At 41.3% G+C, this 25,477-nt stretch overlaps 2 protein-coding genes across 8 annotated transcripts in view; one reads left to right on the forward strand and one right to left on the reverse strand.

The window, feature by feature from the left end:
* DDHD2 (DDHD domain containing 2) overlaps positions 1 to 25,477 on the forward strand; it is a 37,481-nt gene that overhangs the window by 8,193 nt on the left and 3,811 nt on the right. For 2 of the 5 annotated variants that reach the window (XM_057697653.1, XM_057697656.1), the window contains 11 exons: positions 1,327 to 1,535; positions 1,816 to 1,883; positions 2,527 to 2,655; positions 3,174 to 3,269; positions 4,304 to 4,432; positions 4,540 to 4,695; positions 4,968 to 5,070; positions 5,210 to 5,380; positions 6,505 to 6,667; positions 15,706 to 15,813; positions 16,261 to 18,451. In XM_057697653.1, the coding sequence (XP_057553636.1) occupies positions 1,327 to 1,535; positions 1,816 to 1,883; positions 2,527 to 2,655; positions 3,174 to 3,269; positions 4,304 to 4,432; positions 4,540 to 4,695; positions 4,968 to 5,070; positions 5,210 to 5,380; positions 6,505 to 6,667; positions 15,706 to 15,787 (1,306 nt within the window). In that variant the 3' untranslated portion in view covers positions 15,788 to 15,813; positions 16,261 to 18,451. Of the gene's footprint in view, positions 1 to 1,326; positions 1,536 to 1,815; positions 1,884 to 2,526; positions 2,656 to 3,173; positions 3,270 to 4,303; positions 4,433 to 4,539; positions 4,696 to 4,967; positions 5,071 to 5,209; positions 5,381 to 6,504; positions 6,668 to 15,705; positions 15,814 to 16,260; positions 18,452 to 25,477 lie in introns of those variants that run through there. The other 3 variants (XM_057697654.1, XM_057697655.1, XR_009047791.1) reach the window with 3 other exon arrangements.
* On the reverse strand, positions 18,721 to 23,470 carry PLPP5 (phospholipid phosphatase 5). Of its 3 annotated transcripts, XM_057697672.1 has the most exons (8): positions 23,382 to 23,470; positions 23,110 to 23,218; positions 22,631 to 22,721; positions 22,209 to 22,272; positions 21,591 to 21,715; positions 20,820 to 20,990; positions 19,705 to 19,896; positions 18,721 to 19,023 (listed from the first exon to the last, which is right to left on the reverse strand). In XM_057697672.1, exons 1-7 carry the CDS (start codon positions 23,447 to 23,449, stop codon positions 19,733 to 19,735), a joined length of 792 nt encoding a protein of 263 aa, XP_057553655.1. In that variant the 5' UTR covers positions 23,450 to 23,470; the 3' UTR covers positions 18,721 to 19,023; positions 19,705 to 19,732. The 3 variants fall into 3 exon arrangements, with proteins under 3 accessions (XP_057553655.1, XP_057553654.1, XP_057553656.1); XM_057697671.1 differs by having other exon boundaries at positions 18,724 to 19,896; XM_057697673.1 differs by lacking the exons at positions 18,721 to 19,023; positions 19,705 to 19,896 and having other exon boundaries at positions 20,840 to 21,006.

Consider the following 25,477-nt stretch of genomic DNA (forward strand, 5'->3'; position numbering starts at 1 on the left):
TTAATGCTGAGAATTCTAGGAAAAGCCTCTTGTATCTTTTTTAAAAAAAATTTGTTATAGAGAATTTCGTCCACAAAAGTAGCATATATAATGAATCTTCATGTACTGATTATGAGAACCCAACCCAATAAGCCTCAACACATGGCCAGTTCTGATCCATCCATACCTTCCTATGCCGTATACTGCCTGTCCCTCCACTCTATTACTTTTGAATAAAATCTTAGACGTCATATCATTTCATCTGTTAAATGTTTCAGTTTGTATATCTTAAAGGATTAAAAAATATATATAACCATAACATCATTATCACATCTAAAAAATTCTTAATATCTGCAAATATAGTCAGTATTCAAATTTACAGTTGTCTAATAGTATGATTTATTTTTAGTTTTTTAAAAATTAATTAATATATGTATGTATTTATTTATTTATTTATTGGCTGCATTGGGTCTTCGTTGTTGTACACAGGCTTTCTCTAGTTGCGGTAAGTGGGTACTGCTCTTAATTGTGGTGCACAGGCTCCTCATTGCGGTGGCTTCTCTTGTTATGGAACACGGGCTCTAGGTGCGTGGGCTTCAGTAGTTGCAGCACACAGGCTCAATAGTTGTGGCACACAGGCTTAGTTGCTCCGAGGCATGTGGGATCTTCCTGGAGCAGGAAATGACCTGTGTCCCCTGCACTGGCAGGCAGATTCTTAACCACTGCACCACCTAGGAAGTCCCTAGTTTTTTTTTTTAAGATTTATTATTTATTTATTTATTTTTGTTTTTGACTGTGTTAGGTCTTTGTTGCTCTGTGCCGACCTTCTCTAGTTGCGGCAAGCAGGGTCTGATCTTTGTTGCGGTGCTCGGGCTTCTCCTTGGGGTGGCTTCTCTTGTTGTGGAGCATGGGCTCTAGGTGTGTGGGCTTCAGCAGTTGTGGCACGCAGGCTCAGCAGTTGTGGCTCACAGGCTCTTGTGGCTCGCAGGCTAATATCATGATTTATATACACACATACATGCACATAGACACATATTTTAAACTGGGATCATAAATTGCAGTTAGTTGATGTCTTTAAAGTCTCTTTTAATCTCTTGATTACCTTTCCTTCTCTTATTTTCTTGATGAGGCCAGGTTTTCTGTCTTGTAGAGTTTCTCACATCCTGAATTTTGCTGGTCGCATCCCCCTGGCTTCGTTAAAAATGTCTATCTGTCCTCTGTATTTCCCTATAAATTGATAGTTGTCCCTTGTATCTTTAAGTATCTAAGTATAATTTGGATAATAACTTAGAGGAGGTTATGGAATGTATTTAGGTTTTCTGCTTAAAATATCTTTCATTTTTTCAGAGATTTGCAGCGAATAACCCTGCCCAGCATTAACCGCCTGAGGCACTTCACCAATGACACGATTCTGGATGTCTTCTTCTACAACAGCCCCACCTACTGTCAGACTATTGTGGACACAGTTGCTTCTGAAATGAACCGATTATATATACTTTTTCTGCAGAGGAACCCTGATTTCAAAGGGGGCGTATCCATCGCTGGTCATAGTTTAGGTAATGGATTCTATGTGATCAGAGAGGACTATCACATTTTAAGGACACCTGTTTTTGAAGTCCAGTGTCTTTTATCAGTACCAGATTCAGAGGTCTAGAACTAGTCTGTGGTGAAGAATTTGGAAGGGGTTAGAAGGGTGGTGGAGGATTGGAAAGAAAAGACTCCCTACTTCATAGATTTTGCTTCATGGGTAATTGGCTTATTATTTTTTTGTATAAAAGACACCTGTGTAGTGCTAATGCTTGAAATTGTCCCTTCTTTCTTCTGTTTTACTTGTAGGTTCACTTATATTGTTTGATATCCTAACAAATCAGAAAGCTTCTTTGGGGGATATTGATGATAAAAAGGTAATTCACATGTTCAGATGTACTCTTTCTTAGTAAGGATTGTTAGATTTTAGACTTCGTTTTTCATTTAGTCTCATACCATAATATTAAACTTACATTTATTTTAATTTTAACAGACTTGTAATTATCTCTGTCATTCTTAGACGATAGAAGCAAGATAGTAATATGCTTCTACAGAGGTTTACCACATTCTAAAATAATTATAGGTATCTTATTTTTCATTATAAATATGCACTACTGATCTGTTATTAGAATTATAGAATCATTGAGTTGAAATGGAATTTGCATATGAGGAAATGAATTGGATGCAAATTGATACAGTTTATAGAAATTCTGTTTGAAAGCAGTCCTTAAACATTAATAAGAGCTCAGGGAAGGTATTATTAATGGTGATAAGGAATACTTTGATAATCATTCATTCACTCATTCATTTATTTAAAAACATTAGGTTTCAATTGACTGCACAAAAACTTAGAGATCAAGCACATCTTAATTTATATTTCACATAAATGACAGTTTATTCAAAGTTAAGGTTCATCTCTGTGGATCTCTTACATAGTACTTTTCTTTATTGCAAAGTAGTATTAATAAAGAAAAATATAAATGAATTCAGACACTATGAGTTTTACAATTTAATTTTTAGGATTTGCCAAGTATTTTCATGAATCAGGGACAAGGAGACACACTGACACTGGAAGAAGATTTGAAGAAACTTCAGCTCTCTGAATTCTTTAGTATCTTTGAGAAGGAGAAAGTAGATAAGGAAGCTCTGGTAAAAATAATATTTTAAAACTTTATACCATTTTCAGTATTTTCATTGTTTCTTTTCATCATACTGCTTGCTAAGAGCCTGCTCTTTAGAAGCATTTTAGTCATAAATACCTCGTTATCATTGGTAATGCTCTTTAGTATTATTTGTGTGTTTTTTTATCATATAAAGTGATCTTTGCTTTGTGGGAGTTCAAAGTTCAGAGGAGCCATATTAATATAGCCATAGGGCAAAGACTAAAACACAGCACAGCTTTGAAACCATGAGAGCAGGAATAAATGACCACTAACTTTTCCAGCTGTTGTTTTCTGTTATGCTTTCTAGAGCTGTACTGTGGATATTTGCTTGTTTATTTGTTTTTGTTACCACTAGGGAGTCCTAGTCGTGTAGAGCAAAGAACAACAGAGTGCTTAGGCTTTATTCTTCCCAGAGAACAGGACATTTATTTATTTATTTATAGGACATTTAATTGATTTTATTTTGCCTAGAAATAAGAAAGATACTTGATTTTTTATGCTTAGGCTTTATGTACAGACAAAGATCTTCAGGAAATGGGGATTCCCTTAGGACCAAGAAAGAAGATATTAAACTACTTTAGGAGCAGAAAAAATTCAATGGTACGTGCTTAATGTAGCTTGTAGGATGAAACGTTTTTTTGACTTCCTCGTGTCCTTATGCTTTGTGAGGTGTTTAGTATAGGGAGCTAAGCAATTTTTAAAATTGACCTTTGGCTCTCTTTTCGGAAATTAAACACATTTTCTTTACTGATGTCTTTAAAATGTTATTCGCTTCAGAAGTCTCATCTCCCCTGAAATTCTACCAGTCAATATTTTTCCTTTTTTTTTTTTTTGGTTTATTTTATAACTGCTTTATTGAAATATAATTCATCACATCACATACCATAAAATTCACTCTTTTAAAATATACAATTCAGTGGGTTTTAGTATAGTCCCAGAGTTGTATAACCATTACCACTATCTAATTCTAGAACATTTCCATCACCTCAAAAAGACATGTCATATTCATTAGCAGTCACTCCCCCATTCCTCCCTTCTGTGAACCACTGATCTATTTTCTGTCTTTATGTAGTTTCTTATTCTGGATATTTCATATAAATGGAGTCATACAGTATGTGGCCTTTTGTGACTGGCTTCTTTCACTTAGCGTAATGTATTCAAGGTATAACCACTTTGTAACAGTAATTCTGCACTGAGTATTTTTGGCCACAGAATTTCTTTCCAGAGCTTAGTTAATTATTTTTCAGCCTTTTAGCAGTTCTGATTTAAGGCCAATAGAGACATACTACTTGCTTTGATTAGAAAGGCATAGCACTTCATTGAACTCCTCAGCAGCCCCCAGCATTCATTCCACAGTGCTCTGCTGTCGTTTTCTCTCATGATGGTTGCGTAAAGTTTCAACTGCTACCCAGATGGCTTTGTATAGCTTTCGTCATTTCAGAGGGATATCAGTTCATAATTTAGGCAACTTTTGTCTTCATCAGTTATCTTGTTTTCTGAGAGATTATTCTGAAAATTGTTGTCTGTCATTTCAAAACCTCCCCAAGCATCCTTTTAAACCAGTAGAAAACTGTATAATCCTTTGGATATTTTCACTACATAGCAGCGCCACAGAACTATTTTTTATTCTTTAGGGTATTAATAGACCAGCCCCGCAATCACCTGCAGGGGCGAATATGCCTAACATCCCCAAAGAATCAGAGTTCTGCAGTAGTACTAATGGTACTGGAAATGATGACTGTCTGGACGTTGGCGTTGGGCAGGTGACAATACTAATTCTCTTTGGTTATTTTACTGTTTGCCATTGGGATGGTGGGAACAGGTGTAACTTTTGTTGTTAATGAGAGATGCTTTTATTTCCTCCTTCCAGGTGCCTGTAAGATACCCCCCACTCAGCTATAAACCAGAAATATTCTTTGCCTTTGGATCTCCCATTGGAATGTTCCTTACTGTCCGAGGACTAAAAAGAATTGACCCCAACTACAGATTTCCAACATGCAAAGGTTTCTTCAATATTTATCACCCTGTAAGCATGGGACAGCTCTTGTGATTTTACCTGAATATTAAGGCTTATTGGTAAAGAGCGTATGATGTTCTATTGTGTTGATTTACTTTTTTCTATATTATTCTAGTAGTAATGAGAAAATTTATAATAGTATGAATGTGGAAGTGATGTGGCAGAACAACTACATTTTAAAAAAAAGAGCTTATAATTAATCTTGCCTGATATATAGTTCCTGAGACTGTCATTATCTTTCTTCAGCAGAGGTACATGTAGCTATTGTTTTTCCTATGTAGTTTGATCCTGTGGCCTATAGGATTGAACCCATGGTGGTCCCAGGAGTGGAATTTGAGCCAATGCTGATCCCACATCATAAAGGCAGGAAGCGGATGCACTTAGGTGAGTCTTGAGGACAGAACCTGGTAATTCTAGACCTTCTGGTCTGTGCAAACTGACTGGATCTCATTCACTTTGTTTAGCTATGTCAAACCCTTTACCTCTGTTAACCGTGGAATGTTCTTTTTCATATGTATTTCAGAACTGAGAGATGGCTTGACCAGGATGAGCATGGACCTTAAGAACAACTTGCTAGGTTCGCTGCGGATGGCCTGGAAGTCTTTCACCAGAGCTCAGTACCCTGCCTTACAAGCTTCAGAAACTGCAGAAGAAACTGAAGCAGAAACTGAATCATGTACAGAGAAGCTTAGTGGTCAGTGACACTGTACATGCACATTGATTTCCTGCACCAGATAAGAGGGGCTCCATGGTGTCTGCTTCTTATTCTCCCAGGGTCTTCCTTCTTTCTCCTTTCTGTTGTTTAGGACCAATACTATGAGTCTTAATGGGCCTTCAGCTCTGCTGGTGTGTTCTGTCATCTAATAGCCACATGTTATGGAGAAACATTATTTGTGAGGGAAGGTGTCAAGAGAATCTGAGCATCTAGTAAGGAGGCTTTACCACATCGCGCCCTCGGGCAATGTGGCAGTGACGCTCAGCGCCTGCGCTGTGCAGAGCCGGGGTTTTACAGCCAAGTGTCTGTGTATTCATGGGTTGGTTTTATTTTCCTGGCTGGGGACTACCAGGACATTTCTCTTAATTTCACAGTTAATATTGCATTCTTTTGCTTTAGTTTTCAACTGCCTAAGGAGTTCTAACCCTGCTTGCATTTAGTTTGTAAACCAAAGACAAATGGAATTAGCTATCAAAGGTACAGGAAAGAAGAAAGGGATTGAATAAAATCAGTGTGGCTTGAGGAGAAGCTTTAGGGGGATTGAGAGGAGGAAGATGAGAGAGAGCTTTCTGAGCAGAGTAGCTCATCCTTTGGTAAAGCAGAAGTCTGAGGGGAGGTAAAGACAACGTTGGAGGGCTGGAAGCTTTTTTATTTTTTTTATTATTATTATTTTATTTATTTTATTTATTTATTTGTTTATTTTAAAAAACGATTATCCTTTTTTTATAGGAGTATAGTTTTACAATGTTATGTTAGTTTCTACTGTACAGTGAAGTAGAGTTCCTGTGGTATACAGCAGGTTCTCGTTAGTCATCTGTTTTATACATATTAGTATATATATGTTAATCCCAGTCTCCCAATTTATTTTATTTATTTTCGTGTGCCAGATCTTAGTTGTGGCAGGCGGGCTCCTTCATTGCTGCACACGAGCTCCTTAGTTGTGGCATGCTAACTCTTAGTTGTGGCATGTGTGTGGGATATAGTTCCCTGACCAGGGATTGAACCCTGGCCACCTGCATTGGGAGCGTGGGGTCTTAACCACTACACCACCAGGGAAGTCCCTGGAAGCTATTATATTCTTATTATGGTTCCTCCGTATCCAGATGTTAGCACAGAAGAGATCCCTGTGGCAGTTAAACAAGAAGCACCCCCCATCCATGTGGGAATGCTGAATGGAGGCCAGCGCATCGACTATGTGCTACAGGAGAAGCCCATTGAAAGTTTTAATGAATATTTATTTGCTTTACAAAGCCATCTATGCTACTGGTAAGTGTTGTTTGTTTTTGTTTGCGGGTTTTTTGGTCTTAATTGTTTATTAAGATTTCTTCAAGTGACATGATTGTGCTATTTCGTAATTCTCTGAACAAGAAATCATTCTAATACCAAGTGTACAAAAGCCTATCCTTTTTCTATATCTGTCAAATATCTGTGAAACAATTAAAAACTTATTTCGCTAAGCATAATATTCTTTTTTTTTAAAATATTTATTGATTGATTTTGGCTGCATCAGGTCTTGATTGCGGCATGCGGGATCTTTTGTGGTGCACGGGCTTCTCTCTAGTTGTGGTGTGTGGGTTTTTTCTTCTCTAATTGTGGTGCGTGTGGGCTCTAGAGCACGTAGGCTCTGTATTTTGCGGCACATGGGCTCTCTAGTTGAAGTGTAGTTGTAGCTTGCGGGCTTAGTTGCCTCGCGGCTTGTGGGATCTTAGTTCCCCCACCAGGGATCGAATCCGTGTCCTGTGCATTGGAAGGCAGTCCACCACTGGACCACCAGAGAAGTCCCCTAAGCATGATATTCTTTAGGTCCATCCACGTTGCTGCAAATGGCAGAATTCCAATTTTTTTTATGGCCAAGTATTATTCCATCATAAATATGTACCACATTTTCTTTATTCATTTGTCTGTTGATGGACACTTAGGTTGCTTCCATATCTTAGCTGTCGTGAATAGTGCTGCTGTGTACATTGGGGTGCATGTATCTTTTCAAATTAGTGTTTTCGTTTTTTCTGGATATATGCCCAGGAATGGAATTGCAGGATCATATGGTGGTTCTATGTTTATTTTTTTGAGGAGCCTCCATACTGGTTTTCACAGTGGCTGCTCCAGTTTACATTCCTGCCAACAGCGTACGAGGGTTCCCTTTTCTCCACATCCTTGCCAACGTTTGTTACTTGTGTTATTTTTGCCATTCTGACAAGTGTGAGGTGATATCTCATTGTGGTTTTGATTTGCATGTCCCTGATGATTAGTGATGTTGAGCATCTTTTCATGTGCCTGCTATCCATTTATGTGTCTTCCTTGGAAAAATGTCTATTCAGGTCTCCTGCCCATTTTTTGATTGGGTTGTTTTTTTTTCAATATTGAGTTTTATGAGCTGTATATATATTTTGGATATTAACCCCTTATTGCTCATATCAGTTGTAAATATTTTCTCCCATTCAGTAGCTTTTCTTTTCATTTTGTCAATGGTTTTCTTTGCTGTGCAAAAGCTTTTAAGTTTAATTAGGTCCCACTTACCTATTTTTGGTTTGATTTTTATTTTTTGCCTTAGGAGACAGATCCAAAAAAATATTGTAGTCATTTCTGTCAAAGAGTGTTCTGCCTATGTTCTCTTCTGGGAGGTTTATGGTTTCCAGTCTTACATTTAGGTCTTTAACCCATTTTGAGTTTATTTTTGTATATGATGTACAGAAGTTTTCTAATCTCATTCTTTTACATGTAGCTCTTCAGTTTTCCCAGCACCACTTATCACAGAAACTGCCTTTTCTCCATCGTATGTTCTTGCCTCCTTTGTCATAGATTAATTAACCATAGGTACGTGGGAGGTACATGGGTTTATTTCTGGGCTCTTTATTCTGTTCCATTGATCTATTTGTCTGTTTTTGTGCCAGTAGTAATCTGTTTTGGTAACTGTAGCTTTGTAGTATAGTCTGAAGTCAGGGAGGGTGATATCTCCAGCTTTGTTCTTTTCTCTCAAGACTGCTTTGGCAATATGGGGTCTTTTATGATTCAATATAAATTTTAGGGTTATTTGTTCTAGTTCTGTGAAAAATGTCATGGGTATTTTGGTAGGGATTGCATTAAGTCTATAGATTGCTTTGGGTAGTATGGCTATTTTAACAATATTAATCATTCCAATCCAAGAGCATGGCATATCTCTTCATTTCTTTGTATCATCTTCAGTTTCCTTCATCAGTCTTTTACAATTTTCAGAGTATAGGGTATTTTATTCTTTTTGATGATATTTTAAATGGGAATTTTTTTTTACTCTCTCTTTCTGATAGTTCATTATTAGTGTATAGAAAAGCAATAGATTTCTGTATATTAATCTTGTGTCCTGCAACTTTACTGAATTCATTTGTTCTAACAGTTTTTTGGTGGAGTCTTTAGGGTTTTCTATATAAAGTATCATGTCATCTGCAAATAGTGCCAGTTTTACTTCCTCCCTTTCAATTTGGATGTCTTTCTTTCTTTCTTTGGTGGTTTTTTTGTTGTTGTTTTTGTGTTTGTTTTGTCTGATTGCTGTGGCTAGGACTTCCAATACTATGTTAAATAGAAGGGGCAACAGTGGACATCTTTGTCTTGTTCCTGAATTTGGAGGAAAGGCTTTCAGCTTTTCATTGTTGCATATGATGTTAGCTGTGGGTTTGTCATAAATGGCCTTTGTTATGCTGAGATATGTTTCTCTACATCAACTTTGATGAGAGTTTTTATCAAGAATGGATGTTGAATTTTATTAAATGCTATTTCTGTGCCTATTAAGATGATCATGTGATTTTTATCCTTTCTTTTGTTGGTGTGGTATATCACATTGATTGATTTGTGAATATTGAGCCATCCTTGTGTCCCTGGAATAAATCCCACTTGGTCACTGTGTATGATCCTTTTTTTTTATATTGTTGGATTCAGTTTGCTAATATTTTGTTGAGGAGTTTTGCATCTATATTCATCAAAGGTAATTGGCCTGTAATTTTCTTTTTTTGGAGTGTCTTGGTCTGGCTTGGGTATCAGGGTAATGGTGGCCGGAGTATTTCCTCCTCTTCAGTTTTTCTGAATATTAAACTATATAGGTATTAGCTCTTCTTTGTATGTTTGCTAGAATTCCCCTGTGGAGCCAGTCCTGGACTTTTGTTTCCTGGGAGTTTTTTAAATTATAAATTCAATTTCACTACTAGTCTTTGGTCTGTTCAGATGGTCTGTTTCTTCTTGATTCAGTCTTGGCAATTTTTATGTTTCTAGAAATTTGTCCATTTTTTTCTAGGTTGTCCAGTTTGTTGGAATATAACTATTCATAGTATCCTCTTATGATTTTTTGTATCTCTGTGGTATTGATTTTGATTTCTCCTCTTTCATTTCATATTTTGTTTATTTGGGTCCTCTCTCTTTTCTTCTTGGTGAGCCTGGCTAAAGGTTTATCAGTTTTTGTTTATCTTTTCAAAAAATCAGCTCTTGTTTTCATTAATCTTTTCTACTGCCTTTTTAAATCTCTATTTTCTCTCTGATCTTTATTATTTTCTTCCTTCTTCTGACTTTGGGCTTTGTTCTTTATTTTCTAATTCCCTTAGGTGGTGGGTTTGTTTGAGATTTTTCTTATTTCTTAGGGAAGGCCTGTATCACTATAAACTTCCCTCTTAAACCTGCTTTTGCTGCATCCCATAGATTTTGGAGAGTTATGTTTCCATTTTTATTTCTCTCAAAGTATTTTCTGATTACCTCTTTGATTTCTTTATTGACCCATCTTTTTTTAGTAGCATGTCATTTAGTCTCCATGTGTTTGTTCTTTTCCCATTTTTCTTTCTGTAATTGATTTCTAGTTTTGTACTGTTGTGGTTGGAAAAAATGCTTATAATTTCTATCATCTTAAATTTGTTGAGACTTGTTTTGTGGCCCAACATGTGATCTATCCTGGAGAACACTTCATGTGCACTTGGAAAAAATGTGTATTCTGTTGTTTGGGGATGTAATGTCCTGTAGGTATCTATTATGTCCAACTAGTCTGTTGTTTCATTTAAGGCCACTGTTGCCTTATTGATTTTCTGTCTGGATGGTCTGTCCGTATGTTAAAGTCTCCTACTATTACTATATTATTGTCAGTTTCTCCCTTCATGTGTGTTAGTATTTGCTTTACATATTTAGGTGCTCCTGTCTTGGATGCATATAAGTTAACAAATGTTATATCCTGTTCTTGTATTGATCCCTTTATCATTATAGAATGCCCTCCTTTGTCTTTTGTTATAGCCTTTGTTTTAAAGTCCATTTTGGCTGATAGGAATATTGCTGCCGCTGCTTTGTTTACTTTTCCATTTACATGAAATATCTTTTTCCATCCCCTCATTTTCAGTCTGTATGTGTCTTTAGCTCTGATGTGAGTCTCCTTGGAGGCAGGATATAGATGGGTCTTGTTTTTGTCCAATCATCCACTCTATGTCTTTTGATTGGAGCATTTAGTCCATTGACATTTAAAGTCGTTATTGATAGATATATACTTATTGCCATTTTATTACTTGTTTTCCAGTTGTTTTTGTAGTTCTCTGTTCATTTATTCTTTTTGTTTCTTCCTTTGTGGTATAGTGATTTTATTTAGTAGTATGCTTATGCTCCTTTCTTTTCATTTTTTGTTATCTGTTGTAGTTTTTTGATTTGTGATTACCATGGGGTTCATATATGTTGACCTATACCTACTTGTTTTAAACTGGCAGTCATTTAAGTTCAAACATATTCTAAACATCCTAGGTTTTTTTACTCCCCTCCCCCACATTTTGTGGTTTTGATGTTATATTTTACTTCTTCATGTTTATCCCTTAACTGTTTATTGTAGCTATGGTTGCTTTTACAGTTTTTTGTCTTTTAATCTTCATACTGGCTTATTTAAGTGGTTGATCCTCAGTCCTTACTATGTATTTGCCTTTTCTGTTGGGATTTTCCCTTTTCTATAGGTTCTTACTTCTTTTCCACTTAGAGAAGACCCTTTAATATTTCTTTTAGATTAGGTTTAGTATTGATGAACTGTTTCAGTTTTTGCTTGTCTGAGAAATTCTTTATCTCTTCTTCAATTCTAAATGATAATCTTGTTGGGTAGAGTATCCTAGGTTGCAGGTTCTTCCCTTTTAGGATCTTGAATATATCGTGCCACTCCCTTCTGGCCTGTAAGGTTTCTGCAGAGAAATCAGCTGGTAGCCTTATGGGGATTCCCTTGTGTATGACTCTGTTTTGTTTTCTTTTTTCTTGCTGCCTTTAGAAGCCTCTCTTTACCTTTACCTTTTGCCATTTTAATTATGTTATGACTTGGTGTGAGTCTGTTTGGGAACCTCTATGTTTCCTGTTCCTGGATATTGTTTCCTTCAGGTTTGGGAACTTTTCAGCCATAATTTTCTCAAGTACATTTTCGATGTCCTGCTCTCTCTCTTCTCTTTCTGGGACCCTGTAATGTGAATGTTGGTATGCTTAATGTTATCCCAGAGATCTCTCATACTATTTTCATTTTTTAAAACCTGTTTTTTCTTTTTGCTGTTTTGATTGGGTGATTTCCATGATTCTATCTTCTGGATCATTTATGTGTTCTTGTGTATCACTTGGTCTGACATTCATTCCTTTTAGTGTGTTTTTTATTGCAGCTGTTGAATTCTTCATTTCTGATTGGGTCTTTTTTTTATATATTCTGGTTCCTTGTTAAAATTCTTACTATGTTCATCTGTTCTTTTCCCTAATTCAGTTAAAATTTTTTTATTAACTGTGCTCTGAATTCTTTACCTGGTAAAGTGTTTATTTCTGTTACATTATTTTTTCAGGGGTTTTCTCTTGCTGTTTTAGTTGAGAGCAGTTCCTCTGCTTTTTCATTTTGCTTAACTTTTTCCTGTCATTATGAATTTAGGTGAAACAGTTACCTGTTGCAGTCTTAAAGGGGTATTCTTACGCGGGAGCATCCTTATACAGACTGTGTACCCAGTTCTTTTGGCAGGAGAATGGGATTTGATGACATGGACACGAGTCACATCTTTCCTCAGCTATCACCTTAGTAGGGGGTGGGGCTGGAGATGGAGGAGCTGGAGCTGGGTGTGAGGCGGGACTTCCCCTCTGCTCAGTGGCTGTCACCATGCAACTTGGGGACAGGATCCGATCCCAGATTGCTGGAGTCGAAGCCCTGAGGGTCGGGGCCCAGGCTGGCTCTGTTCCCTCCAGGTGCGTTTTCCCCTCTCCCTGCATTGGAACCCTTGCTCCAGAGCTGGGGAGGGTGGACAAAAGTGGGGCCCATGTGGGCCTTCTGCAGACAGAGGCCTGAGCTGTCTGCCATATGCGGCTGCAGCCTCGGATGCACGTCCCCTTTGCCCCTCACAGCTGATCACTGCCCCCAGCCTCCGCCACCCTGTCTTGTTATGGGGCTGCACTTCAGGGTGCCTGGGACCTGTGTGGACTCTCAGCGTGTATCAGGGCGTGAGTGGTGGGGTAGGGACCACCATCAGAGTTCTGGGCTCCTTCTGATATGCTGCTTGAGTAAGTGTCAACAATGGCTGCTAATACCCCACCCAGACTCCGCCCCAGGCCTGGCTGCCTTTGCATCCCTTGGCTGTCTTTACATCCCTTGGCTGTGTTTCTCCCTGTCATGGCAGCCCTGGATCCTGTGCAGTGCTGCGTCATCATCATGGAGGAAGGGGAGCTGAGCTGTGTATCCAGGTGGGGAAACCTGGCAGCCACTAGAGCAGTCCTCCAACTGTACTCTTCGCCCTGCCTGGGGGCAAGCCAGCACGCACACACTCCCACAGCCCTGCTGCCCTCCAGCCAGCCAAGGGGGCTCATCTCCCCTCATTAGGGCCCCAGGACTGGGGCATCCAATCTGAGGCCCTCGCTGCTCACTCCCCAGGGTGGGTCTCCGCCTGTGCATTCTCCCGTTGCCTCTGAGTCCTCTTCCAAACTGAGAGCTTTTCCTCCCATCCTAAATGATTACCTGTGGATCTTTCTTACAGCCTGGGTTGTACAGTTTTTTTTTTGCCAGTTTCCAGTGAGAATTATTCTACATATAGATGTAGTTTTGATGTGTTTTTTGGGGGTGAGTTCCATGTCCTCTTACTCTGCCACCTTGATCCATCCCCCTTGCCATTCATACATCTTCTTTGGTGAACTGTCTGTTGAAATCTTTTGCCCATTAAAAAAACTGGATTATTTCATTATTAAGTTTCAAGAGTTTTTTATATTTTATTTACAAGTTCTTTTCAGATACACTTATTTTTTTCCTCAGGATGTGGTTTTTCATTTTTCTAGCAAGTATGTTTTGAGGACCAAAAGTTTTTTATTTTGATGAAGTCCAGTTTATTGATGTTTGTGCTTTTCTGACATGTTTAAGAAATCTTTGCCAAATCCAATATCATTAAGATTTCTCCTTTGTTTTAGAAGTTGTGTCTTCTTAGCTTGTACATTTAGGTCTATGATCCATTTCGATTGAGTTAATTTTTAAAGATGGTGTGAGGAAAGGATTGCGGTTCATTGTTTTTTGTGTGGCTTTCCTGTTATTCTAGCAACATTTGTTGAGAAGTTTATTCCGACGGAGAAACTGTCGAATTGCCTTGGCTCTGTTTTGTTCCACTGATCTGTGTGTGTCCTTATGCGAATGAAACAGTGTCCTGATTACTGTAGCTTTACAGTAATGCTTGAAATGAGGTATCGTGAGTCCATCTTTGTCGTCCCTGTTTGTAGTTAGTTTAGGTATTGTAGGTCCTTTGCATTTCCATATATATTGTAGAGTGAACTTGTTCATTTCAACCAAAAAGCTTTTTAGGGATTTTGATTGTGATTGTATTTTATCTACAGATCAGTTTGGGGAGAGAACTGACATCTTAACGATGCTGAGTCTTCTGACCCACGAACGCGGTATCTCAGCGCGTTCTGGTCCTTAGTCTCAGCAGTGTTTTGTGGTTTTCAGTGTATGTGTCATGCACTGTGTGTAGTTCTTATCACCCTCCTCCTATTACCGATAAGGTTGAGCATCTTGACATATATTTAAGGTCCATTTTAATTTTCTTCTTGGGGAGTTATCTATACCCTTGATTCTCTTTTATATTGAAATGTTGATCTTTTTTTAATTGATAAATCTGTGGTGTGAGTTGTAAATACCTTTTCCCCAGTTTGTCTTTGACATTGGGTACATTGGTTTCTGCTAAGTAGAAACTTGATTTTTACACAAATCTATTTTCTCCCTTTTTGGCTTCTGGAATTGGTGTCATACTTAGATTTTCCTCGCTCTCCAAAGAATTCCTTACCACAGTTTATTCTGATAGCTTAGTGTGTCATTTTTACATGTAAATCTTTGATTCCCTTCAAATTTATCCTAATAATAAGGTATGAGTTGATTCAAATCATTTTCAGGATGGCTCTGTAGCTGTTGCAACACTGTTAATAGATCTGAGGGTCTAACCTTATTGTATTAAGTTTCTGTGAGTATTTCTGGTTGTTTCTGGACTTCCTGTCCTTTTCTATGGATATGCATTTATTTACGCGTCAGGTTCACAGCATTTTAGCATCTGGTTTAGCTATTGGTATAGGAGGAGTTTCGTTAACCTGCGGTCCATATATGGAGCTTGTGGGGAATAGAAAAAGTCTGAGTCCAGTGAAATTCTGTTTACACTTTGGGGTATGTATGTATATGGGGTCTTTTCTGGGGAGAAATCCATAGGTTTCATTAGATTCTCAACTCATTAGATCCATAACTCAAAAAATGTCCAGCCTCAGATCTAGAAGAGTGTTTGAGCCATATCCCCTTAAGGCAGTGCACGAGTGCTGGTTTTTATCATCACATTTCTGTATGAACTGGATATAAGTAATTGCTTGTACACACACTGAATAACATCTGGAAGATGCGTGAGAGATTAACAGCGGTTTTCAGAAGCTCGAACTAGTGGTTAAGAGACAGTGGGAAGGAGACTTCATTATTACATCCTTTTATAGCTTTGATTTTTATCCATATGATTGTATTGGCTTTTTAAAAAAGGTGAGTAACATGTAAAATATTAAGGTGACTCTTAGTTTGGGGACAACTCTTCCATGTAGTCTCGAGAATGAGTTCTGTGGAAAGATAGAGCTTGGTCATTTACTACTGGCTTTTTTATATTACAGGACATAATGCAAGACTTCTTTGTTATAAGGTTACCTTACAGGTACATCAGGTACATCACCTCTGAGTCAGATTTTTTTTTTAAGCAGTAAAAAAGTGAACTTGTAAGGTGGTTGTGTAGATTAAGTGAGATGATATATGTAAAGCACATAGTACAAATGTTAGTTTTTTCTTTTTACGACGTTATTTTTTCTCTTTACAGGGAGTCTGAAGATACAGTACTGCTGGTCCTCAAAGAAATCTACCAAACCCAGGGTATCTTCCTTGACCAGCCTTTACAGTAAAAATGAACCACCTATGACTGCTTAATGTAAGTTTTTAAATGTCATGTGTGCAGCGTGATTCCTACTTTTTGACATGTGACAAGGAACTCTGGAGGCTCAAGCTCTTTATAAATATAGATTTTGTTGCCTGTCACCAAGATCTAGGTTATTACACACTTTTAGAGGGACTTTGGTTAAATTTACGGGGAAAAAAGCACAGTAGGCCACTTAGAGAAAGGTTAGTGTGTGTTTGTCTTGCCAGCACCTTGGTCCAGTAACACTTGCCATTTTTAGGATCTAAACTCAGAATCTTAATAGTTCTGAGTATCTAAGAGTCACTATGGCAACAGGTACAGCTTTGAGTACAAACAGCCCATCCTGGGATTTACATCACTCAGCCCTTCAGACGTGTAGTTAGAAAGTTTGTGTGTCAGACTCTGGCGTTCTCTCTGGTTGCCTTCCAGCATGGTGACCTTTTCCACTCTCTCCCCTAGACGGACACGGAAGGATCCTTCCCCAGAAAACCTGCCTCTTTGTTGCTGCACTTTCCCTCTCCTCAGCTGCGTCATTTCCTGCACGTTGCCTGCCATTTACCACTGGGGTCTTTGGAAGATGCTCTTCCTCTCTGGAAGTGAGTGGAAAAGCAAAGGGAAGACCCTTTTACTTTTTACCACTGGCTTCAGAGAAACACTTGCCATTCTTTCTTCAGAGCTGGGAGTGGTTTGCATCTTTAATTCTTTGATGGTGGTATTTAGGTACCACACTTTATTGCTTATTACTTGAGATGGTATAAAGTCTGTTTGAGTTTGTTTTGTTTTGGGTTGGGTATAAATTTTTCTAAGAAATTATTGCTTATCTTTAGAAAATATTCTAATCTGGAAGAGACTCCTGGGATTCAGAAGGCATTTTGGGGGTCCGCTCATCCCTCGTGGGTGTTCTCTGCATTTGAAGGCCGAATCTAAGTGGATGAGGGAGACTGGTGGGCAGTCAGATTCTTTTGAGCCAGCTTTTGTTTCCTACCTGTACTGTATGAAGACTAAAATCTGTAAATACTGTTTACTGTCTCTACAGCTGACTGACAGATTTATTGCTAAGAATCACTGATGCTGTTCATTGTTTTTACAGCTGTTTGAGCTGCTCTAAGAGTCTAAAGTGGACAGTTTAGTTCACATCAGGTGCATCTTTATAAAGCAAGGATGTTATATATCCTAGACCTACCCTTTTAGGTCATATCATACTTCAAACTGGGAGATTCTAGACAAAGTCTGTCTTAGTTATTTGTTAGTTCTTAAGTTGAGGGCAGGGTTATAAAAGCTGATAAACCTGAAATTACACAGCTTTGACTGCTTGTTAAGTGGTGAATAAAATCGATGGTGACACAGTCGAGTTTGTGTCCGCCATCTGCCACAGCCGCCTGGGTGAAGGGAGTACTCAACAGTGTCCTCCTCAAACACATGAGCACGTTGCCTCCTCGGGCCGGTAGTGCAGGAGGCTGTGCAGCAGGCTCCGGGCACAGGCGGTGTTGGTGGGGCGGCAGGTCTGGCTAGGGGAAAGCGCTCCTTATTCGGAAAGGAAAACCTGTGTCTGTGGGGCCAGGAAGAGCTGTTGCAGAGTCGGCGTCAGAGCGCAGACGTGCGCCGCAGCTTGAAGAAGGGTGGACGGAGGGTAGCTGTTTCCAAAGCATCTTGCTTGCCACTGCACTGTCGCTGTTTATTTCTCACAGGTCACAGTTTGTCGTTGTCTTTGCAGTTCTCTTTGTGACAGTGCTTTACACTCCTCTCAGGTTCCTGCAGGCCCTGGCGGACAGAGTGCTGGAGGCAGGCAAGCTGTGTTTTGTTCTTGTATCTGTTTCTTGTAAATATGTCATGGTAGCCAAAGCCCTGGCATTTAGCATTCACATAAGTCAACTCTTTGACAGCAGACGGAAGGTTAATTACTGTCACCCTGGAGATGAGGTTGGAGTAAAGGTGAGAGCCTGGCCTTTCCTTGTCCACCTGCTTATAGACTAATGCTGACTAAGCCATTAAGTTTCAGCTATATGAAGTACTTTATTTTCTTTACTACATAAACTCTGAGTTTGAAGTAATGGTTACTGAGAAGTAAGCAGCATTCAGTATATATTAAAGGGGAAGCTTTCATCAAGTTGTTGTCTTCAAATTTAAATTTACTCTTCCTGTTAACAGAATAAGTAAAATCTAAGAGTAAACCAAAGGACAAGCAAGAGTGAGTCCCTGTAACCAAAGATGGACAGCATCACCCTGGATGGCTAGAGAAACCACTGTTTATACTAGGAAGTGTTTCCCTCCTGGTGGCGAGGGGCAGAGGACTGGAAAAGAGCTTTCTGTCCTGTCTGTCTGCCTGTGCTGGTATCATGGATGTATATCACACAGGGTAATAAGCTTGACTTGAGTTCCTTATTTAGTTGTATATTATTTGCACTACTTCAGTTGTATCATGTGCAATCTCTTGGCCAAGCCTATTTTTAAACGCTGGTAGAGTATCCTTTTATACATACTCCCAGCTGCAGAATCGCTATTGCTTATCTCAGCAAAAGAGATTGTTTGCATGGAAAGATTATAGCACTGATTAGCTTTCTAATATTTTGCACTTTTTGAAATGTTTGTTTTTTAAGTGATTATATTTAAAACTTGAGTAAATACTGAAATAAAACCATATTGACCAGTTGCCTACTTTTACCTGGCTCACCTGTCATAACGTAAAGAGAATCAATACCGTCTCTCTTCCCTTACATGTTAGTAATATACCTATTTCTTGTATTCAGATCCTTTCCCCTTGACTGCTGAGTTAAAGTGTGGAGATTAAAAGGTAAATACTGAGACGCTTCTTTGGTATTATTAACATCAGCCACTACTATAGACGGTTGAATCACTTACGTCAGATGGGGAATCTAGTGTTTAACTTTGGAAATGCTTCAGTTCTCAAATGGAACTTTAAGTACAGAAAACCACACTCACCATCTTATTTGAGTATCGCATTTACATAAGGAAAAAGATACACTGAAAATGTTATAGAAACAAATACACAAAACAAGGTCAAATTTAAAGTATGATCACACAGTACAGAGAAAGTTCCGACGATGTCTCATAATCGCTCCTTACATCCCATTGTGAGGTTGGGACAGAAGATTCATTTGTCCTCCAGATAATGACGTCTCTGACTCTCCTCTCCCGCCTTCGCCACTTGGCAGAGTTGGTGCCTTTGTACAACTCTTCAGTCGTGAGTGGAGGGAGAGCAGTCTGTGAGCACAGTTACACAGTGAGGTGGGAACAGTGACCCGCTGTCAGTATGGAATCCACACTCCTGAGCATTTTCTTTTTTACTGTTTACTTAGTAATTCAACAAATTATCAAATCATTTATGTTTACCGTATTCACAATGGACAGCAATATTTAGCTGGACTTGGATAAGAGATGCATAACAGTGGTACGTTAGCCAGGATTGGACATTTTCCTATTTAAGGCAGGATGGAATTGTCACCAGAGAAAGTAAACAGAACTAAAATCATTCAATTGCTCGTGCCCCAGGTTTTAAGATATTGAGCTATGGGGAAATGGAAATTAAGTTTTGATAATCAATGCTAGCTTCTAGGATAAAGTGGGGCTAATGTAAAAGCTTCTTTGTGACAAAATCCTTCCAAGAACAGTACTGACATTAAGTATAAAAACACTGTAGATCCTGGGATATCAATCCAATGAACCAGACCCGTAAGCTGTTGGAGGACTATGGAAAGATCTCGTTACTGGCCATGCGTGGCTAGCAGCAGTGAAAAAGGACCTTGACTCCTCGTGATAAATGCTTGTGAGCCGGGGCAAAACCGTATTTATCATTGGGGCTTCTGTCCTCACCTGTACCTCTCAGGAGGCTAAAGGTCAGAAATTCTTGTCCTGGGTGTGGTGAGTTAGGAGGGGCTGATTCACCTGTTCTCCAGGGAGGCAGCTCCAGTGTCTAAATATCAAAATGACAAGGGCTGCCGGGCTGCTTCTGCACAGCAGGAAGAGCAGGGTTGCGCTGCAGTGGTCTGTGGCACTCGGTGTCCGTCAGGGGAGGGTAGTACTGCCTGTAGCAGACGTAGGCGAACGTCAGGCCAATGGCGGATCCAGCCAGGACATCTGAAAGCAGAGGAGATGGGCCTTCCCTCACTCAAGGGGCCTTCCCTCACTCACCTGACGCCGCCCAGCAGAGGGAGCTTGGCCCTGCAGGCTACGCTACTTGTTTACCTGCAAAACCCCTTAATTCCAGGGGTATGGGTTTTCTTAATTTTATCATACAGTTGCAGGACTGTCATTATCAGGTTGTTCTCTAAACACCAAATCAAAACACATCTTTAGTTGGGTAAGTGTAACAAGGCTTTTTCTGAGTTCACTACCTTGAATTTTTTTAATTCAGAAGAATAACAAAAGTTCACTTAATGCTAATCAACAACTCCTTCTCACCATTTAAAGGGTTCTAGAGGAAGGAATAAACTCTTCAGGAGTTGCCTCTGCAGAAATTTAGTTTATTCTTTAAAAAAGAGCTCCTAAGGGCCTCTGGGCAATACTGTCAGGTTTTTTTGTTTGTTTTAAATTGTGGGTTTTCTGTGCAGATATTCTGTAATTTGGATGTTTTATTATATCATTCAACTTAAATTTCTTTCGTTTAATTACAATCTTATGTTTCCTTGAATTTTACCTTCGTTTCTGAACAAAAGTCTCATGACAGTGAACCTGACTTTTATTTTAAAGCAATAAGTAGATTGAACTTTAGGGTAAGTTGTAAAAAATTTCTTATAGCCTTTACTCTGAATTTATGATGCTTCAAAGTAATGGGAAAATTAGGATGTTCCTCCTTGGTAATCTGTTTAAAAGACAGCAGTGTGCTTTCTCATCTTTGGTGTCATGATAAACGCACACTTGCTACAAAACTCAGACCATCCTCTGCTCACTTGTCTACAAGGTCATTCAGCAGATACCCGGGGAGCATCTTTTGTGCCAAGTGCTGGGGAGAAATGATGGGAGGACTGAGGAGGCGTCCGTGGCGGGGATGCCTTGCTTACCTTGCCAGTGGTGCTTGTAGTCACAGGTGCGGGACAGTGCAATCACAGCTGCAAAGAGTAGGGGCGACAGAAAGGAACAGAACCTCCAAGATTTCCCTCGGCCTTGTGGTGTGAAGCAGTGTAACTTCCCTGCCAGGTAGAAGGACGCGAAGGCCAGACCAGCAAATGCAACTAGAAGAGGGAAAAGCTCTAAGTAAACGTCTTTTAAAGGAAAAGAGGAGGCCAGGGGACATGAACACGTTTTTATCCCTTTTTGTAACTTCTGGTGTAGACCACCCGTCTACATTATCAATTATGAGCAAGAAGGAAACCAAAGGGAAAACGTGTCCCAAAGTGAACATTTACCCTGAGAATAGTTTTGGAATCCTAGTGATGGGACTTCACTTCCTGATGCCTTAGTTTCCTCATGTATAAATGGGAATCATAAAAATAACAGTACCCATCTCATTGGGCTATTATAGTATCAAATGAGACACAAATCTAAAACGCTTTCGGGAGCACCTGACATACAGTTAACTCTTTAATAAAGGTTAGTATTTTTATGACTAGCACAAGATTGCAGGATTTAGGCAAATAATAGAGTAATAATAAAACATTCAAATTTCATGAAGGTAAACTACTTCCTCTGTCTTTGACTATTTAATATTCGAGGTTCAAGCTTGTTATTAAAGAAGGGGGCTCTCCGATTTCTAGATACAAGAACAAGCTTCCTAGGTTAAATTCAGTGATCCAAAAAAGAGCATAAAGGTAGAGTCCACGTGGTATTCATACAGGAAGAATGTCCACTGGGGAAGCTCTTGCGGCCCTCGTTCACCACGTCCTTATCTCCTGTGCACATCAAGTCGTGATGGGCCTGCCCGTCAGGGAAGCAGCGGTAGAAGAAGTCTGGGCGTGGCCTGGAAGAAATAAGCAAGGTCTGAACATGGATCATTTGCTCTCCAGAAATTAGTTTTTGGTTGTGTTAGACAGCAGTAATTCTATTAACTGTTGGTCAAATAGTGTCGCAAATGTGAATCAGGATTGGATAGTCACCACTGAAAAAGCCATGTTTCCAGGGTCAATATTTAAATCAGGAAGAAAAAAAAAAGCCACCGCAGCATAGAATTAGTTTTCGGGGCAAAGAGTGATTCGATTTGTGCTGCAGCTTCTGGGGTTGCTCTGGAGGACACCGACTCCGCGTCAGTGGGAAATGCTGTTCAGGGCAGAAAGGAGCCCGTGAGTCACCTGAGGGACCGAGGCAGAGGGAAGGGAGGCAGTGTTAAGACGAGAAGAGAGAGATCACATTGGGAATAAAGAGAAAAGGCCACGGGGACGGTGTGACTGGAGCTGCGCGAGCCTGCCCTCCTGGTGAGGGGCGGGTGAGGGCAGGGCGCAGCTCTGGGCACTCACCTCCCCACTATCAGTTTGATTGTGTTGGTGAAGACGCCGTTCAGAGCCAGGGCCAGGCTGGCAGCTGGAAAGCAAAGAACCTGGCTGTAGGTGGGGTCTGCCCAGGAGGAACGGCCGGGCCCGTCTCATTAAGCGCAGCTCCTGGGACACAGGAGTGGTTGGGCTCCGGCCAGAGAGGAGCATAAAAACCATCCCGGCCCTCGGTGGCCACTCTGCGGTGGCACCCGGAGAACCTCCGACCTGGACTGAGGATGCGCCGGAGGTGCAAGTACGCAGGTGCACCCGGGACGCGAACCACGCCTCACAGGTAGCAGGTGGAGTACGAGGGAGAACCCCCCCCCCCGCCCAGGAACACACAGCTCGGTGGCCTCCACCCACGGCGGGCCCCCGCCTGCTCCTGCCGGCGCCGAGGGGGCTCTCACCCAGGCAGGCCTGCCGGCTGTCGGCCGCATCCGCCTTCTTGAGACACCTGGCCAGGAGGACGGGAGCCAGCGGGGCCAGGAAGGCGATGACCTGCGCCGGACACGGCGGAGCTCAGCACGCGGAAAGAAACAGCACCGCCCCGAAACCACCACGCAGCCCGCGAGGGAAAGAGCCCCTCCGGCAAGCGGGGCGCAGCCACAGCGCAGCGCGCTCCTCAGCCCTCGGCGCCCCCCGCCACCGCCCTGGGCAGCGGCCCCCAGAACCCGTCTCTTGAGGCGAAGCGGACGGCTCTCCGCTCTCTCAAGCCGGCCCTTAGACATGACGCCGCCGAGTCTCGTCCTGAGCTCATCGGCGAAGGCAGGCGAGCGCCCCGCGCAGGCGCCCGCGGCGCCAGGACCGCCTGCCCGCCGCCTGCCCGCCGCCTGCCCCCCGGCCCCGTGGGACGTGCGGTCGGAAGGAAGGCCGGTTCTCCACGCACAAACATCGGCTTGGTGGGGAAATACTCTGCCTCCACGTACGGATTCCGGTAAAGCCACATCTCCTCGGGCTGGATGAGCCTCTGGAAGGGCGGGAGCAGCTCCGTCACCCTGAAGGGGACACAGAAGTGCGGGGCGCGTCGGCGGCTTCCCGGAAGCGCGCGCGGAGCCCGGCCGGGCGGCGGGACCTGCCCCCGCTGGGCTGGGGCGCGGGGCCGGGGGGCCGTGGGGCCGGGGGGCCGTGGGGCCGGGGAGACCGAGCGCACGTCCTTACAGGAAAGCCGCGAACAGCGCGAGCCGCACGCCCACCTCGGCCGCGAGAGCCGCCGCCGCCTGCCCCATCGCGCGCTCCGGGCTGACGTGGCGGCGCCGAGGGAGGCGGGGCGCGCGCGGGGCGGGGCGGCAGGGAGGGAGGGGTCGCCCCTGGCCGCCTGCGCCCGCCGCCCCGACGTCGCGTACCTGATCGCGGCCCGGGCCTGCCCTCCCGGGAACCACGCCGACTCCGCGTCTCCGGACCCGCGTGCCCTGAAGCGCAGCGCGTTCTGCGGGGAGACGTGCCGGGCTCCCGCGGGACCTTGCGGGCCTCGCCGGCGGGGTGGACGCACCGGGTGTTTCAGCCCCGCGCTGGCCCACTCCCGCCCAGGATGGCCTCCTGACCACTGCGTTGTGGCAGGAAATTACGGGCAATGAAGAAGTCCACATATTTAATTTGGAACATACAGGACAATTTATTGAAGTCAATCTCAAGCAAAATCTGAAATCAGTGGAATGTCGTTAAAAACCTTTCCAAATTAATCCTCACGGAAGCAAAAAACACATTTGAATTCCAAAGTATTTGTAAAATAAAAAAGGCAACATCTCAGTCAATATAATGTACAAAAATTATATGTTCCTACCAGCACACACAGTAGTAAGAAGCTGAAATATTACAGGCAATCCTAATACACTGTAACTAGTCAACAATGAGCTACCTATATACAGGTTAACCAAGCTTTACACGTTCACACTATGCAATAAAACATAGGCCAATCAACAAAATCCCCCAAATATCATATATCTTGAAGTCTATGTGGCAACATCAAGCCATTATACAGTAATGCCCTAGTGGAACACCCCCAGGGAAAATGAACACTAATCCTTAGTGTCAAGAGCTTCTAGCCAAGTCACAGAAACCCAAAAGAGATTGACTTTAGTGAATATTGATGCTTATTAAAGACTCAAGTCTCAAGTGATTTAGGCAAAATAACATTTCACAGGATCTACAAAGTTTATTACAGATAAACAAAGTACAGAAATAACCAATCTACAAAGGTAATTATCATAGATAAAGATCACAAGGAAATGAAAACAATCTGTAGGTGTCTGTGTTTGTTGTGCAATATCACAAGTGGATACAAATGAATTTCTCACATCAGTTCCAATTACGCACACACCCTCGTATATAAAAAGAACCTAATTATTAGCCAGTTGTAACCATCGTTTAGCATCTTGGTTATCAGCTGCAACATGGTTTTCTTTTTTAACATAGGGCATGTGACAGCGCAAAGGAGGTAAAGAGCAATATTAGTGACAACAAAGCGGAATCCAATTTTACCCAGTCCGCTTCTAAACTGGGTCATCTGATGGGTACGTAGAGCTATTCGCACACATCAGAAGTCTGTGGCAGGTGGGGAAGGGAAACCCAAGGGTGCTTTCTTACCAATCAGCAGATGCAGTGATGTCACATAAGAAAACGAAGGACTGACTAAATAACTTTGGCAACTATTCTTTTCCCTTTTTCTTACACATTAATGACTTTGAGACGCTACTGAAGGACAGGTAATTCTCTTCCTCCTCCTCCTTCGTACATATGTGCCACACGCACCTGAACTTGTCACTTAAGCAATGGACTGACGAAAAAAGAAGGGAAATGGGTTTGAAATCACACAGGTTACACCCAGGATTTCAGGAGTGTAACATAAGTGCAAATTTTTGTTTTTTCCCTACACAGGCATATATTAAAAGGAAAGAAGAGGTGCTTGGGGATAGGGTTGACAAATAACAAAATAAAGAACATACATATGAAATACTCGTATAAATGCTGCTGGTATTTCATGCAGGAGTCTCTTCCCCGAATGTGTGAACCAAGTCTGAGAGCTACTGTGGACACTCCTGTCTGCAGAACTTCGCCTTTAATCCAAGTTCAAGAGGGTAAGAGACAAAACAGTATACAAAACAATGCTTTCTACTTCATAAATTTAAAAATAACTGTAAAATAAGGAGAATCCGAGGAGTTTCAAGTACTTAAAAAACCTGAATTCAATGAGGCAGAGGTCTCAATGTTAAAGTGACTACTTCGTACCTGTGGTAAACATCATCCTTCCCCTCCCT

The sequence above is a fragment of the Hippopotamus amphibius genome, chromosome 10 (genome assembly GCF_030028045.1).
Source record: "Hippopotamus amphibius kiboko isolate mHipAmp2 chromosome 10, mHipAmp2.hap2, whole genome shotgun sequence".
NCBI classification, from domain to species: Eukaryota; Metazoa; Chordata; class Mammalia; order Artiodactyla; family Hippopotamidae; genus Hippopotamus; species Hippopotamus amphibius.

What these genes read in the sequence shown, in the direction of transcription:
- PLPP5 (XM_057697672.1), bottom strand. Translation starts at nt 23,449, where the DNA reads ATGGGGCAGGCGGCGGCGGCTCTCGCGGCCGAGGTGGGCGTGCGGCTC. An exon ending in ATCAAACTGATAGTGGGGAG is followed by an intron (nt 21,716 to 22,208) that starts GTGAGTGCCCAG and finishes TATTTCTTCCAG; the next exon opens with GCCACGCCCAGACTTCTTCT. An exon ending in CCCCAGTGGACATTCTTCCT is followed by an intron (nt 20,991 to 21,590) that starts GTATGAATACCA and finishes TCCCTCTTCTAG; the next exon opens with TTGCATTTGCTGGTCTGGCC.